General features: G+C 49.5%; 1 protein-coding gene across 1 annotated transcript in view; it reads left to right on the top strand.

Annotated features, from left to right (window-relative positions):
- LOC144945079 (rap1 GTPase-activating protein 1-like) overlaps positions 1-15796 on the top strand; it is a 151891-nt gene that overhangs the window by 123550 nt on the left and 12545 nt on the right. Inside the window, 1 exon segment of the mRNA XM_078873322.1 lies at positions 14618-14704. Within this exon segment, the coding sequence (XP_078729448.1) occupies positions 14618-14704 (87 nt within the window).

The raw sequence follows: 15796 nt of genomic DNA, 5'->3' as shown, positions 1-15796 counted from the left end.
TTCTCAACTCATTCACACGCGTGTGTACGTTTCTCAGCTCATTCACACGCGTGTGTACGTTTCTCAGCTCATTCACACGCGTGTGTACGTTTCTCAGCTCATTCACACGCGTGTGTACGTTTCTCAGCTCATTCACACGCGTGTGTACGATTCTCAACTCATTCACACGCGTGTGTACGTTTCTCAGCTCATTCACGCGCGTGTGTACGTTTCTCAGCTCATTCACACGCGTGTGTACGTTTCTCAGCTCATTCACACGCGTGTGTACGTTTCTCAACTCATTCACACGCGTGTGTACGTTTCTCAACTCATTCACACGCGTGTGTACGTTTCTCAGCTCATTCACACGCGTGTGTACGATTCTCAACTCATTCACACGCGTGTGTACGTTTCTCAACTCATTCACACGCGTGTGTACGTTTCTCAACTCATTCACGCGCGTGTGTACGTTTCTCAACTCATTCACACGCGTGTGTACGTTTCTCAACTCATTCACACGCGTGTGTACGTTTCTCAGCTCATTCACACGCGTGTGTACGATTCTCAACTCATTCACACACGTGTGTACGTTTCTCAACTCATTCACACGCGTGTGTACGTTTCTCAGCTCATTCACACGCGTGTGTACGATTCTCAACTCATTCACACGCGTGTGTACGTTTCTCAACTCATTCACACGCGTGTGTACGTTTCTCAACTCATTCACGCGCGTGTGTACGTTTCTCAACTCATTCACACGCGTGTGTACGTTTCTCAACTCATTCACACGCGTGTGTACGTTTCTCAACTCATTCACGCGCGTGTGTACGTTTCTCAACTCATTCACACGCGTGTGTACGTTTCTCAACTCATTCACACGCGTGTGTACGTTTCTCAGCTCATTCACACGCGTGTGTACGTTTCTCAGCTCATTCACGCGCGTGTGTACGTTTCTCAGCTCATTCACACGCGTGTGTACGTTTCTCAGCTCATTCACACGCGTGTGTACGTTTCTCAACTCATTCACACGCGTGTGTACGTTTCTCAGCTCATTCACACGCGTGTGTACGTTTCTCAGCTCATTCACACGCGTGTGTACGTTTCTCAACTCATTCACACACGTGTGTACGATTCTCAACTCATTCACACGCGTGTGTACGTTTCTCAACTCATTCACGCGCGTGTGTACGTTTCTCAGCTCATTCACACGCGTGTGTACGTTTCTCAGCTCATTCACGCGCGTGTGTACGATTCTCAACTCATTCACACGCGTGTGTACGTTTCTCAACTCATTCACGCGCGTGTGTACGTTTCTCAGCTCATTCACGCGCGTGTACGTTTCTCAACTCATTCACACACGTGTGTACGATTCTCAACTCATTCACACGCGTGTGTACGTTTCTCAACTCATTCACGCGCGTGTGTACGATTCTCAACTCATTCACACGCGTGTGTACGTTTCTCAACTCATTCACACGCGTGTACGTTTCTCAGCTCATTCACACGCGTGTGTACGATTCTCAACTCATTCACACGCGTGTGTACGTTTCTCAGCTCATTCACACGCGTGTGTACGATTCTCAACTCATTCACGCGCGTGTGTACGATTCTCAACTCATTCACACGCGTGTGTACGTTTCTCAACTCATTCACACGCGTGTACGATTCTCAACTCATTCACACGCGTGTGTACGATTCTCAACTCATTCACACGCGTGTACGTTTCTCAGCTCATTCACACGCGTGTGTACGTTTCTCAGCTCATTCACACGCGTGTGTACGTTTCTCAACTCATTCACGCGCGTGTGTACGTTTCTCAGCTCATTCACACGCGTGTGTACGTTTCTCAACTCATTCACACGCGTGTGTACGTTTCTCAGCTCATTCACGCGCGTGTGTACGTTTCTCAACTCATTCACACGCGTGTGTACGTTTCTCAACTCATTCACACGCGTGTGTACGTTTCTCAGCTCATTCACGCGCGTGTGTACGTTTCTCAGCTCATTCACACGCGTGTGTACGTTTCTCAGCTCATTCACGCGCGTGTGTACGTTTCTCAACTCATTCACACGCGTGTGTACGTTTCTCAGCTCATTCACGCGCGTGTGTACGTTTCTCAACTCATTCACGCGCGTGTGTACGTTTCTCAGCTCATTCACGCGCGTGTGTACGTTTCTCAACTCATTCACACGCGTGTGTACGTTTCTCAGCTCATTCACACGCGTGTGTACGTTTCTCAGCTCATTCACACGCGTGTGTACGTTTCTCAGCTCATTCACGCGCGTGTGTACGTTTCTCAGCTCATTCACGCGCGTGTACGTTTCTCAGCTCATTCACACGCGTGTGTACGTTTCTCAGCTCATTCACGCGCGTGTGTACGTTTCTCAGCTCATTCACACGCGTGTGTACGTTTCTCAACTCATTCACACGCGTGTGTACGTTTCTCAGCTCATTCACGCGCGTGTGTACGTTTCTCAGCTCATTCACGCGCGTGTACGTTTCTCAGCTCATTCACGCGCGTGTACGTTTCTCAACTCATTCACGCGCGTGTGTACGATTCTCAACTCATTCACGCGTGTGTACGTTTCTCAACTCATTCACGCGCGTGTACGTTTCTCAACTCATTCACGCGCGTGTACGTTTCTCAACTCATTCACGCGCGTGTACGTTTCTCAACTCATTCACGCGCGTGTGTACGATTCTCAACTCATTCACGCGCGTGTACGTTTCTCAACTCATTCACGCGCGTGTACGTTTCTCAGCTCATTCACGCGCGTGTACGTTTCTCAACTCATTCACGCGTGTGTACGATTCTCAACTCATTCACGCGCGTGTACGTTTCTCAGCTCATTCACGCGCGTGTACGTTTCTCAACTCATTCACGCGCGTGTGTACGATTCTCAACTCATTCACGCGCGTGTACGTTTCTCAACTCATTCACGCGCGTGTACGTTTCTCAACTCATTCACGCGTGTGTACGTTTCTCAGCTCATTCACGCGCGTGTACGTTTCTCAGCTCATTCACGCGTGTGTACGTTTCTCAGCTCATTCACGCGTGTGTGTACGTTTCTCAGCTCATTCACGCGCGTGTGTACGTTTCTCAGCTCATTCACACGCGTGTACGTTTCTCAACTCATTCACACGCGTGTGTACGTTTCTCAGCTCATTCACGCGCGTGTACGTTTCTCAGCTCATTCACGCGTGTGTACGTTTCTCAACTCATTCACACGCGTGTGTACGTTTCTCAACTCATTCACACGCGTGTGTACGTTTCTCAACTCATTCACGCGCGTGTGTACGATTCTCAACTCATTCACACGCGTGTGTACGTTTCTCAACTCATTCACACGCGTGTGTACGTTTCTCAACTCATTCACGCGTGTGTACGTTTCTCAACTCATTCACGCGCGTGTGTACGATTCTCAACTCATTCACACGCGTGTGTACGTTTCTCAGCTCATTCACACGCGTGTGTACGTTTCTCAACTCATTCACGCGTGTGTACGTTTCTCAACTCATTCACGCGCGTGTGTACGATTCTCAACTCATTCACACGCGTGTGTACGTTTCTCAGCTCATTCACGCGCGTGTGTACGATTCTCAACTCATTCACACGCGTGTGTACGTTTCTCAACTCATTCACACGCGTGTGTACGTTTCTCAGCTCATTCACGCGCGTGTGTACGATTCTCAACTCATTCACACGCGTGTGTACGATTCTCAACTCATTCACACGCGTGTGTACGTTTCTCAGCTCATTCACGCGCGTGTGTACGATTCTCAACTCATTCACACGCGTGTGTACGTTTCTCAGCTCATTCACGCGCGTGTGTACGTTTCTCAGCTCATTCACACGCGTGTGTACGTTTCTCAGCTCATTCACACGCGTGTGTACGTTTCTCAGCTCATTCACACGCGTGTGTACGTTTCTCAGCTCATTCACACGCGTGTGTACGTTTCTCAGCTCATTCACACGCGTGTGTACGTTTCTCAGCTCATTCACACGCGTGTGTACGATTCTCAACTCATTCACACGCGTGTGTACGTTTCTCAGCTCATTCACACGCGTGTGTACGTTTCTCAGCTCATTCACGCGCGTGTGTACGATTCTCAACTCATTCACACGCGTGTGTACGTTTCTCAACTCATTCACACGCGTGTGTACGTTTCTCAGCTCATTCACACGCGTGTGTACGTTTCTCAACTCATTCACACGCGTGTGTACGTTTCTCAACTCATTCACACGCGTGTGTACGTTTCTCAGCTCATTCACACGCGCGTGTACGTTTCTCAACTCATTCACACGCGTGTGTACGTTTCTCAACTCATTCACGCGCGTGTGTACGTTTCTCAGCTCATTCACACGCGTGTGTACGTTTCTCAGCTCATTCACGCGCGTGTGTACGTTTCTCAGCTCATTCACACGCGTGTGTACGATTCTCAACTCATTCACACGCGTGTGTACGTTTCTCAGCTCATTCACGCGCGTGTGTACGATTCTCAACTCATTCACACGCGTGTGTACGTTTCTCAGCTCATTCACACGCGTGTGTACGTTTCTCAGCTCATTCACACGCGTGTGTACGTTTCTCAGCTCATTCACACGCGTGTGTACGTTTCTCAGCTCATTCACACGCGTGTGTACGTTTCTCAACTCATTCACACGCGTGTGTACGTTTCTCAACTCATTCACACGCGTGTGTACGTTTCTCAGCTCATTCACACGCGTGTGTACGTTTCTCAGCTCATTCACACGCGTGTGTACGTTTCTCAACTCATTCACGCGTGTGTGTACGTTTCTCAACTCATTCACACGCGTGTGTACGTTTCTCAACTCATTCACGCGCGTGTGTACGTTTCTCAACTCATTCACGCGCGTGTGTACGTTTCTCAGCTCATTCACACGCGTGTGTACGTTTCTCAACTCATTCACACGCGTGTGTACGTTTCTCAACTCATTCACGCGCGTGTGTACGTTTCTCAACTCATTCACACGCGTGTGTACGTTTCTCAGCTCATTCACACGCGTGTGTACGTTTCTCAACTCATTCACACGCGTGTGTACGTTTCTCAGCTCATTCACACGCGTGTGTACGTTTCTCAACTCATTCACGCGTGTGTGTACGTTTCTCAACTCATTCACACGCGTGTGTACGTTTCTCAACTCATTCACGCGCGTGTGTACGTTTCTCAACTCATTCACGCGCGTGTGTACGTTTCTCAACTCATTCACGCGCGTGTGTACGTTTCTCAACTCATTCACACGCGTGTGTACGTTTCTCAGCTCATTCGCGCGTGTGTACGTTTCTCAACTCATTCACGCGCGTGTGTACGTTTCTCAACTCATTCACGCGTGTGTACGTTTCTCAACTCATTCACACGCGTGTGTACGTTTCTCAGCTCATTCACGCGCGTGTGTACGTTTCTCAACTCATTCACGCGTGTGTACGTTTCTCAACTCATTCACGCGTGTGTACGTTTCTCAACTCATTCACACGCGTGTGTACGTTTCTCAACTCATTCACACGCGTGTGTACGTTTCTCAGCTCATTCACGCGCGTGTGTACGTTTCTCAGCTCATTCACGCGTGTGTGCGTTTCTCAACTCATTCACACGCGTGTGTACGTTTCTCAACTCATTCACGCGTGTGTACGTTTCTCAACTCATTCACACGCGTGTGTACGTTTCTCAGCTCATTCACGCGCGTGTGTACGTTTCTCAACTCATTCACGCGTGTGTACGTTTCTCAACTCATTCACACGCGTGTGTACGTTTCTCAACTCATTCACGCGCGTGTGTACGTTTCTCAACTCATTCACACGCGTGTGTACGTTTCTCAACTCATTCACACGCGTGTGTACGTTTCTCAACTCATTCACGCGTGTGTACGTTTCTCAACTCATTCACGCGCGTGTGTACGTTTCTCAACTCATTCACGCGTGTGTACGTTTCTCAACTCATTCACACGCGTGTGTACGTTTCTCAGCTCATTCACGCGCGTGTACGTTTCTCAACTCATTCACGCGCGTGTGTACGTTTCTCAGCTCATTCACGCGTGTGTACGTTTCTCAACTCATTCACACGCGTGTGTACGTTTCTCAGCTCATTCACACGCGTGTGTACGTTTCTCAGCTCATTCACGCGTGTGTACGTTTCTCAGCTCATTCACGCGCGTGTGTACGTTTCTCAGCTCATTCACGCGTGTGTGTACGTTTCTCAGCTCATTCACGCGTGTGTGTACGTTTCTCAGCTCATTCACGCGTGTGTGTACGTTTCTCAGCTCATTCACGCGCGTGTGTACGTTTCTCAGCTCATTCACGCGTGTGTGTACGTTTCTCAGCTCATTCACGCGTGTGTGTACGTTTCTCAGCTCATTCACGCGCGTGTGTACGTTTCTCAGCTCATTCACGCGCGTGTGTACGTTTCTCAGCTCATTCACGCGTGTGTGTACGTTTCTCAGCTCATTCACGCGTGTGTGTACGTTTCTCAGCTCATTCACGCGCGTGTGTACGTTTCTCAGCTCATTCACGCGCGTGTGTACGTTTCTCAGCTCATTCACGCGTGTGTGTACGTTTCTCAGCTCATTCACGCGCGTGTGTACGTTTCTCAGCTCATTCACGCGCGTGTGTACGTTTCTCAGCTCATTCACACGCGTGTGTACGTTTCTCAACTCATTCACGCGCGTGTGTACGTTTCTCAGCTCATTCACACGCGTGTGTACGTTTCTCAGCTCATTCACACGCGTGTGTACGTTTCTCAGCTCATTCACGCGCGTGTGTACGTTTCTCAGCTCATTCACACGCGTGTGTACGTTTCTCAGCTCATTCACACGCGTGTGTACGTTTCTCAACTCATTCACGCGCGTGTGTACGTTTCTCAGCTCATTCACACGCGTGTGTACGTTTCTCAGCTCATTCACACGCGTGTGTACGTTTCTCAGCTCATTCACGCGCGTGTGTACGTTTCTCAGCTCATTCACGCGCGTGTGTACGTTTCTCAACTCATTCACGCGCGTGTGTACGTTTCTCAGCTCATTCACGCGTGTGTGTACGTTTCTCAGCTCATTCACGCGCGTGTGTACGTTTCTCAACTCATTCACGCGTGTGTACGTTTCTCAACTCATTCACACGCGTGTGTACGTTTCTCAACTCATTCACACGCGTGTGTACGTTTCTCAGCTCATTCACGCGTGTGTACGTTTCTCAGCTCATTCACGCGCGTGTGTACGTTTCTCAACTCATTCACACGCGTGTGTACGTTTCTCAACTCATTCACACGCGTGTGTACGTTTCTCAACTCATTCACACGCGTGTGTACGTTTCTCAACTCATTCACGCGCGTGTGTACGTTTCTCAACTCATTCACGCGCGTGTGTACGTTTCTCAACTCATTCACACGCGTGTGTACGTTTCTCAACTCATTCACACGCGTGTGTACGTTTCTCAACTCATTCACACACGTGTGTACGTTTCTCAACTCATTCACACACGTGTGTACGTTTCTCAGCTCATTCACACACGTGTGTACGTTTCTCAGCTCATTCACACGCGTGTGTACGTTTCTCAGCTCATTCACACGCGTGTGTACGTTTCTCAGCTCATTCACACACGTGTGTACGTTTCTCAACTCATTCACACGCGTGTGTACGTTTCTCAGCTCATTCACACACGTGTGTACGTTTCTCAGCTCATTCACACACGTGTGTACGTTTCTCAGCTCATTCACACGCGTGTGTACGTTTCTCAACTCATTCACACACGTGTGTACGTTTCTCAGCTCATTCACACGCGTGTGTACGTTTCTCAGCTCATTCACACGCGTGTGTACGTTTCTCAACTCATTCACACACGTGTGTACGTTTCTCAGCTCATTCACACACGTGTGTACGTTTCTCAGCTCATTCACACGCGTGTGTACGTTTCTCAGCTCATTCACACGCGTGTGTACGTTTCTCAACTCATTCACACACGTGTGTACGTTTCTCAACTCATTCACGCGCGTGTGTACGTTTCTCAGCTCATTCACACGCGTGTGTACGTTTCTCAACTCATTCACGCGCGTGTGTACGTTTCTCAGCTCATTCACACGCGTGTGTACGTTTCTCAGCTCATTCACACGCGTGTGTACGTTTCTCAACTCATTCACGCGCGTGTGTACGTTTCTCAGCTCATTCACACACGTGTGTACGTTTCTCAGCTCATTCACACACGTGTGTACGTTTCTCAGCTCATTCACACGCGTGTGTACGTTTCTCAGCTCATTCACACGCGTGTGTACGTTTCTCAGCTCATTCACACGCGTGTGTACGTTTCTCAACTCATTCACGCGCGTGTGTACGTTTCTCAACTCATTCACACGCGTGTGTACGTTTCTCAGCTCATTCACACGCGTGTGTACGTTTCTCAACTCATTCACGCGCGTGTGTACGTTTCTCAGCTCATTCACACACGTGTGTACGTTTCTCAGCTCATTCACACGCGTGTGTACGTTTCTCAGCTCATTCACACGCGTGTGTACGTTTCTCAACTCATTCACACACGTGTGTACGTTTCTCAGCTCATTCACACGCGTGTGTACGTTTCTCAGCTCATTCACACGCGTGTGTACGTTTCTCAGCTCATTCACACGCGTGTGTACGTTTCTCAGCTCATTCACACACGTGTGTACGTTTCTCAGCTCATTCACACACGTGTGTACGATTCTCAACTCATTCACACGCGTGTGTACGTTTCTCAGCTCATTCACACACGTGTGTACGATTCTCAACTCATTCACACACGTGTGTACGTTTCTCAGCTCATTCACACGCGTGTGTACGATTCTCAGCTCATTCACACACGTGTGTACGTTTCTCAGCTCATTCACACGCGTGTGTACGTTTCTCAGCTCATTCACACGCGTGTGTACGATTCTCAGCTCATTCACACACGTGTGTACGTTTCTCAGCTCATTCACACACGTGTGTACGATTCTCAACTCATTCACACACGTGTGTACGTTTCTCAGCTCATTCACACGCGTGTGTACGTTTCTCAGCTCATTCACACGCGTGTGTACGATTCTCAGCTCATTCACACACGTGTGTACGTTTCTCAGCTCATTCACACACGTGTGTACGTTTCTCAGCTCATTCACACACGTGTGTACGATTCTCAACTCATTCACACACGTGTGTACGTTTCTCAGCTCATTCACGCGCGTGTGTACGTTTCTCAGCTCATTCACACACGTGTGTACGTTTCTCAACTCATTCACACGCGTGTGTACGTTTCTCAACTCATTCACACACGTGTGTACGTTTCTCAACTCATTCACGTGCGTGTGTACGTTTCTCAAATCATTCACACGTGTGTGTACGTTTCTCAACTCATTCACGTGCGTGTGTACGTTTCTCAACTCATTCACGCGCGTGTGTACGTTTCTCAACTCATTCACACGTGTGTACGTTTCTCAACTCATTCACGTGCGTGTGTACGTTTCTCAACTCATTCACGCGCGTGTGTACGTTTCTCAACTCATTCACACGCGTGTGTACGTTTCTCAACTCATTCACGCGCGTGTGTACGTTTCTCAACTCATTCACGCGTGTGTACGTTTCTCAACTCATTCACGCGTGTGTACGTTTCTCAACTCATTCACGCGTGTGTACGTTTCTCAACTCATTCACGCGCGTGTGTACGTTTCTCAACTCATTCACGTGTGTGTACGTTTCTCAACTCATTCACGCGTGTGTACGTTTCTCAACTCATTCACGTGTGTGTGTACGTTTCTCAACTCATTCACGTGTGTGTACGTTTCTCAACTCATTCACGCGTGTGTACGTTTCTCAGCTCATTCACGCGCGTGTGTACGTTTCTCAACTCATTCACGCGCGTGTGTACGTTTCTCAACTCATTCACGCGTGTGTACGTTTCTCAACTCATTCACACGTGTGTGTACGTTTCTCAACTCATTCACGCGCGTGTGTACGTTTCTCAACTCATTCACGCGCGTGTGTACGTTTCTCAACTCATTCACACGTGTGTGTACGTTTCTCAACTCATTCACGCGCGTGTGTACGTTTCTCAACTCATTCACACGCGTGTGTACGTTTCTCAACTCATTCACGCGCGTGTACGTTTCTCAACTCATTCACACGCGTGTGTACGTTTCTCAACTCATTCACGCGCGTGTACGTTTCTCAAATCATTCACACGCGTGTACGTTTCTCAAATCATTCACACGCGTGTACGTTTCTCAACTCATTCACGCGCGTGTGTACGTTTCTCAACTCATTCACGCGCGTGTACGTTTCTCAAATCATTCACACGCGTGTACGTTTCTCAAATCATTCACACGCGTGTGTACGTTTCTCAACTCATTCACGCGCGTGTACGTTTCTCAAATCATTCACACGCGTGTGTACGTTTCTCAACTCATTCACGCGCGTGTGTACGTTTCTCAGCTCATTCACGCGCGTGTACGTTTCTCAACTCATTCACGTGTGTGTACGTTTCTCAACTCATTCACGTGTGTGTACGTTTCTCAGCTCATTCACACGCGTGTGTACGTTTCTCAGCTCATTCACGTGTGTGTACGTTTCTCAGCTCATTCACGCGCGTGTACGTTTCTCAGCTCATTCACGTGTGTGTACGTTTCTCAACTCATTCACGTGTGTGTACGTTTCTCAGCTCATTCACACGCGCGTGTACGTTTCTCAGCTCATTCACGTGTGTGTACGTTTCTCAACTCATTCACGTGTGTGTACGTTTCTCAGCTCATTCACGCGCGTGTACGTTTCTCAGCTCATTCACGTGTGTGTACGTTTCTCAACTCATTCACGTGTGTGTACGTTTCTCAGCTCATTCACACGCGTGTGTACGTTTCTCAACTCATTCACACGCGTGTGTACGTTTCTCAGCTCATTCACACGCGTGTGTACGTTTCTCAAATCATTCACGCGTGTGTACGTTTCTCAACTCATTCACGCGCGTGTGTACGTTTCTCAACTCATTCACGCGCGTGTGTACGTTTCTCAAATCATTCGCGCGTGTGTACGTTTCTCAACTCATTCACACGTGCGTGTACGTTTCTCAACTCATTCGCGCGTGTGTACGTTTCTCAAATCATTCGCGCGTGTGTACGTTTCTCAACTCATTCACACGTGTGTGTACGTTTCTCAACTCATTCGCGCGTGTGTACGTTTCTCAAATCATTCACGCGCGTGTGTACGTTTCTCAACTCATTCACACGCGCGTGTACGTTTCTCAACTCATTCGCGCGTGTGTACGTTTCTCAAATCATTCGCGCGTGTGTACGTTTCTCAACTCATTCACACGCGCGTGTACGTTTCTCAACTCATTCGCGCGTGTGTACGTTTCTCAAATCATTCGCGCGTGTGTACGTTTCTCAAATCATTCGCGCGTGTGTACGTTTCTCAACTCATTCACGCGCGTGTGTACGTTTCTCAACTCATTCACACGCGTGTGTACGTTTCTCAAATCATTCACGCGCGTGTGTACGTTTCTCAACTCATTCACACGCGTGTGTACGTTTCTCAAATCATTCGCGCGCGTGTGTACGTTTCTCAACTCATTCGCGCGTGTGTACGTTTCTCAAATCATTCACGCGTGTGTACGTTTCTCAACTCATTCGCGCGCGTGTGTACGTTTCTCAACTCATTCACGCGTGTGTACGTTTCTCAAATCATTCGCGCGCGTGTGTACGTTTCTCAACTCATTCACGCGTGTGTACGTTTCTCAACTCATTCACACGCGTGTGTACGTTTCTCAACTCATTCACGCGTGTGTACGTTTCTCAGCTCATTCGCACGCGTGTGTACGTTTCTCAAATCATTCGCGCGTGTGTACGTTTCTCAACTCATTCACACGCGTGTGTACGTTTCTCAAATCATTCGCGCGTGTGTACGTTTCTCAACTCATTCACGCGTGTGTACGTTTCTCAACTCATTCACGCGCGTGTACGTTTCTCAACTCATTCACACGCGTGTGTACGTTTCTCAACTCATTCACACGTGTGTACGTTTCTCAACTCATTCACGCGCGTGTACGTTTCTCAACTCATTCACACGCGTGTGTACGTTTCTCAACTCATTCACACGCGTGTGTACGTTTCTCAAATCATTCACACGCGTGTGTACGTTTCTCAACTCATTCACGCGCGTGTGTACGTTTCTCAAATCATTCACACGCGTGTGTACGTTTCTCAACTCATTCACACGTGTGTACGTTTCTCAAATCATTCACACGCGTGTGTACGTTTCTCAGCTCATTCACACGCGTGTGTACGTTTCTCAACTCATTCACGCGCGTGTGTACGTTTCTCAGCTCATTCACACGCGTGTGTACGTTTCTCAACTCATTCACACGCGTGTGTACGTTTCTCAACTCATTCACGCGCGTGTGTACGTTTCTCAACTCATTCACGCGTGTGTACGTTTCTCAAATCATTCACACGCGTGTGTACGTTTCTCAACTCATTCGCGCGCGTGTGTACGTTTCTCAACTCATTCACACGCGTGTGTACGTTTCTCAAATCATTCACACGCGTGTGTACGTTTCTCAACTCATTCACGCGTGTGTACGTTTCTCAACTCATTCACACGCGTGTGTACGTTTCTCAACTCATTCACGCGCGTGTACGTTTCTCAACTCATTCACGCGCGTGTGTACGTTTCTCAACTCATTCACGCGCGTGTACGTTTCTCAACTCATTCACACGCGTGTGTACGTTTCTCAACTCATTCACGCGTGTGTACGTTTCTCAACTCATTCACACACGTGTACGTTTCTCAACTCATTCACACGCGTGTGTACGTTTCTCAACTCATTCACGCGTGTGTACGTTTCTCAACTCATTCACGCGCGTGTGTACGTTTCTCAACTCATTCACGCGCGTGTACGTTTCTCAACTCATTCACACGCGTGTGTACGTTTCTCAACTCATTCACGCGCGTGTACGTTTCTCAACTCATTCACGCGCGTGTGTACGTTTCTCAACTCATTCACGCGTGTGTACGTTTCTCAACTCATTCACACGCGTGTGTACGTTTCTCAACTCATTCACGCGCGTGTGTACGTTTCTCAACTCATTCACGCGTGTGTACGTTTCTCAAATCATTCACGCGTGTGTACGTTTCTCAACTCATTCACGCGTGTGTACGTTTCTCAAATCATTCACGCGTGTGTACGTTTCTCAACTCATTCACGCGTGTGTACGTTTCTCAACTCATTCACGCGCGTGTGTACGTTTCTCAACTCATTCACGCGCGTGTACGTTTCTCAACTCATTCACGCGCGTGTACGTTTCTCAACTCATTCACGCGCGTGTGTACGTTTCTCAACTCATTCACGCGCGTGTGTACGTTTCTCAACTCATTCACGCGCGTGTACGTTTCTCAACTCATTCACGCGCGTGTACGTTTCTCAACTCATTCACGCGTGTGTACGTTTCTCAACTCATTCACGCGCGTGTGTACGTTTCTCAGCTCATTCACGCGCGTGTACGTTTCTCAACTCATTCACGCGCGTGTACGTTTCTCAACTCATTCACACGCGTGTGTACGTTTCTCAACTCATTCACGTGTGTGTACGTTTCTCAACTCATTCACGTGTGTGTACGTTTCTCAACTCATTCACGTGTGTGTACGTTTCTCAACTCATTCACGTGTGTGTACGTTTCTCAACTCATTCACGCGCGTGTACGTTTCTCAACTCATTCACGCGCGTGTGTACGTTTCTCAACTCATTCACGTGTGTGTACGTTTCTCAACTCATTCACGTGTGTGTACGTTTCTCAACTCATTCACGCGCGTGTGTACGTTTCTCAACTCATTCACGTGTGTGTACGTTTCTCAACTCATTCACGCGTGTGTACGTTTCTCAACTCATTCACGTGTGTGTGTACGTTTCTCAACTCATTCACGCGTGTGTACGTTTCTCAACTCATTCACGCGTGTGTACGTTTCTCAACTCATTCACGTGTGTGTACGTTTCTCAACTCATTCACGCGTGTGTACGTTTCTCAACTCATTCACGTGTGTGTGTACGTTTCTCAACTCATTCACGTGTGTGTACGTTTCTCAACTCATTCACGCGTGTGTACGTTTCTCAACTCATTCACGCGCGTGTGTACGTTTCTCAACTCATTCACGCGCGTGTGTACGTTTCTCAACTCATTCACACGTGTGTGTACGTTTCTCAACTCATTCACACGCGCGTGTGTACGTTTCTCAACTCATTCACACACGTGTACGTTTCTCAACTCATTCACACGCGTGTGTACGTTTCTCAACTCATTCACACGCGTGTGTACGTTTCTCAGCTCATTCACGCGCGCGTGTACGTTTCTCAACTCATTCACACGCGCGTGTGTACGTTTCTCAACTCATTCACACACGTGTACGTTTCTCAACTCATTCACACGCGTGTGTACGTTTCTCAACTCATTCACACGCGTGTGTACGTTTCTCAACTCATTCACACGCGTGTACGTTTCTCACCTCCCCCTCATTGAGTCATCCCACGTCACGCGCGTGACCTCATGTGATCTTGCGTGACCCCACGCGACCTCGTGTGACCCCCCGCATGACCCCCCAACGCGCGTTGACCTCCGACCTTTGAACTCGCTCCGACTTCAGGGGGAAGAATTTCGCGAGTTCCTGCTCACCAAACTCATCAACGCCGAGCACGCCTGCTACCGCGCCGACAAGTTTGCCAAACTCGAGGTACCCCCCCCACGTCACACCACGCCCGCGTCACACCACGCCCACGTCACACCACGTCACACCACGCCCACGTCACACCACGTCACACCACGCCCACGTCACACCACGCCCGTGTCACACCACGCCCGCGTCACACCACGTCACACCACGCCCACGTCACACCACGCCCGCGTCACACCATGCCCACGTCACACCACGTCACACCACGCCCGCGTCACACCACGCCCACGTCACACCACGTCACACCACGCCCACGTCACACCACGCCCGCGTCACACCACGCCCGCGTCACACCACGTCACACCACGCCCGCGTCACACCACGCCCGCGTCACACCATGCCCACGTCACACCACGTCACACCACGCCCGCGTCACACCACGCCCACGTCACACCACGCCCACGTCACACCACGTCACACCACGCCCACGTCACACCACGTCACACCACGCCCGGTGTACCCCTCCGTCCGGGCTGCTGGCTTCCGCCCCGGCCACGCGTTGGCCGGGACATTTACCGCGGTCCGTGGCCCGAAAGTCGCTGCACCGCGTTCGCGGTTCGCACGCTTCACGGTACGTTCAAGTCGTCGTCGTCGTTATTGTCATTGTCAGTTGGATGTTCGATCCGTTGGTCGCTTTGTCAGTCAGGTTGTTCTGGAAGCAGATCGGTCATGTCATCAGTCGGCCAGATGCTCGGTTTTTTGGTTAGTCAGCACGTCCGTAAGTTGGTCCGTCACTCGCTCGTTTGTTCAATTGTCAGTCAGCCAGACGTTTGGTCTGCCATTCAGTCGCTCAGTCAGTCGGGCAGTTGGTCAGTCAGTCACTTCGTAAGCTGGTTAGTCAGTCGGTCAATCACTCGCTCGTGTGGTCGTCGTACCGTCGGATGTTCGCTCCGGCGGTCGCTGCGTCGCACCCACGTAGAGGGCTGCTCGCGTGTGTCTGTGTGTGTGTCTGTGTGTGTGTGTCTGCGTGTGTGTGTGTGTCTGTGTGTGTGTGTGTGTCTGTGTGTGTGTCTGCGTGTGTGCCTGTGTGTGTGTGTCTGTGTGTGTGTCTGTGTGTGTGTGTGTGTCTATGTGTGTGTCTGTGTGTGTGTC

This window comes from Lampetra fluviatilis, chromosome 36 (assembly GCF_964198595.1).
Source record: "Lampetra fluviatilis chromosome 36, kcLamFluv1.1, whole genome shotgun sequence".
NCBI lineage: Eukaryota > Metazoa > Chordata > Hyperoartia > Petromyzontiformes > Petromyzontidae > Lampetra > Lampetra fluviatilis.
Note: the sequence above shows the minus strand (reverse complement) of the source record. Positions and strands in the feature narration are given on the sequence as shown.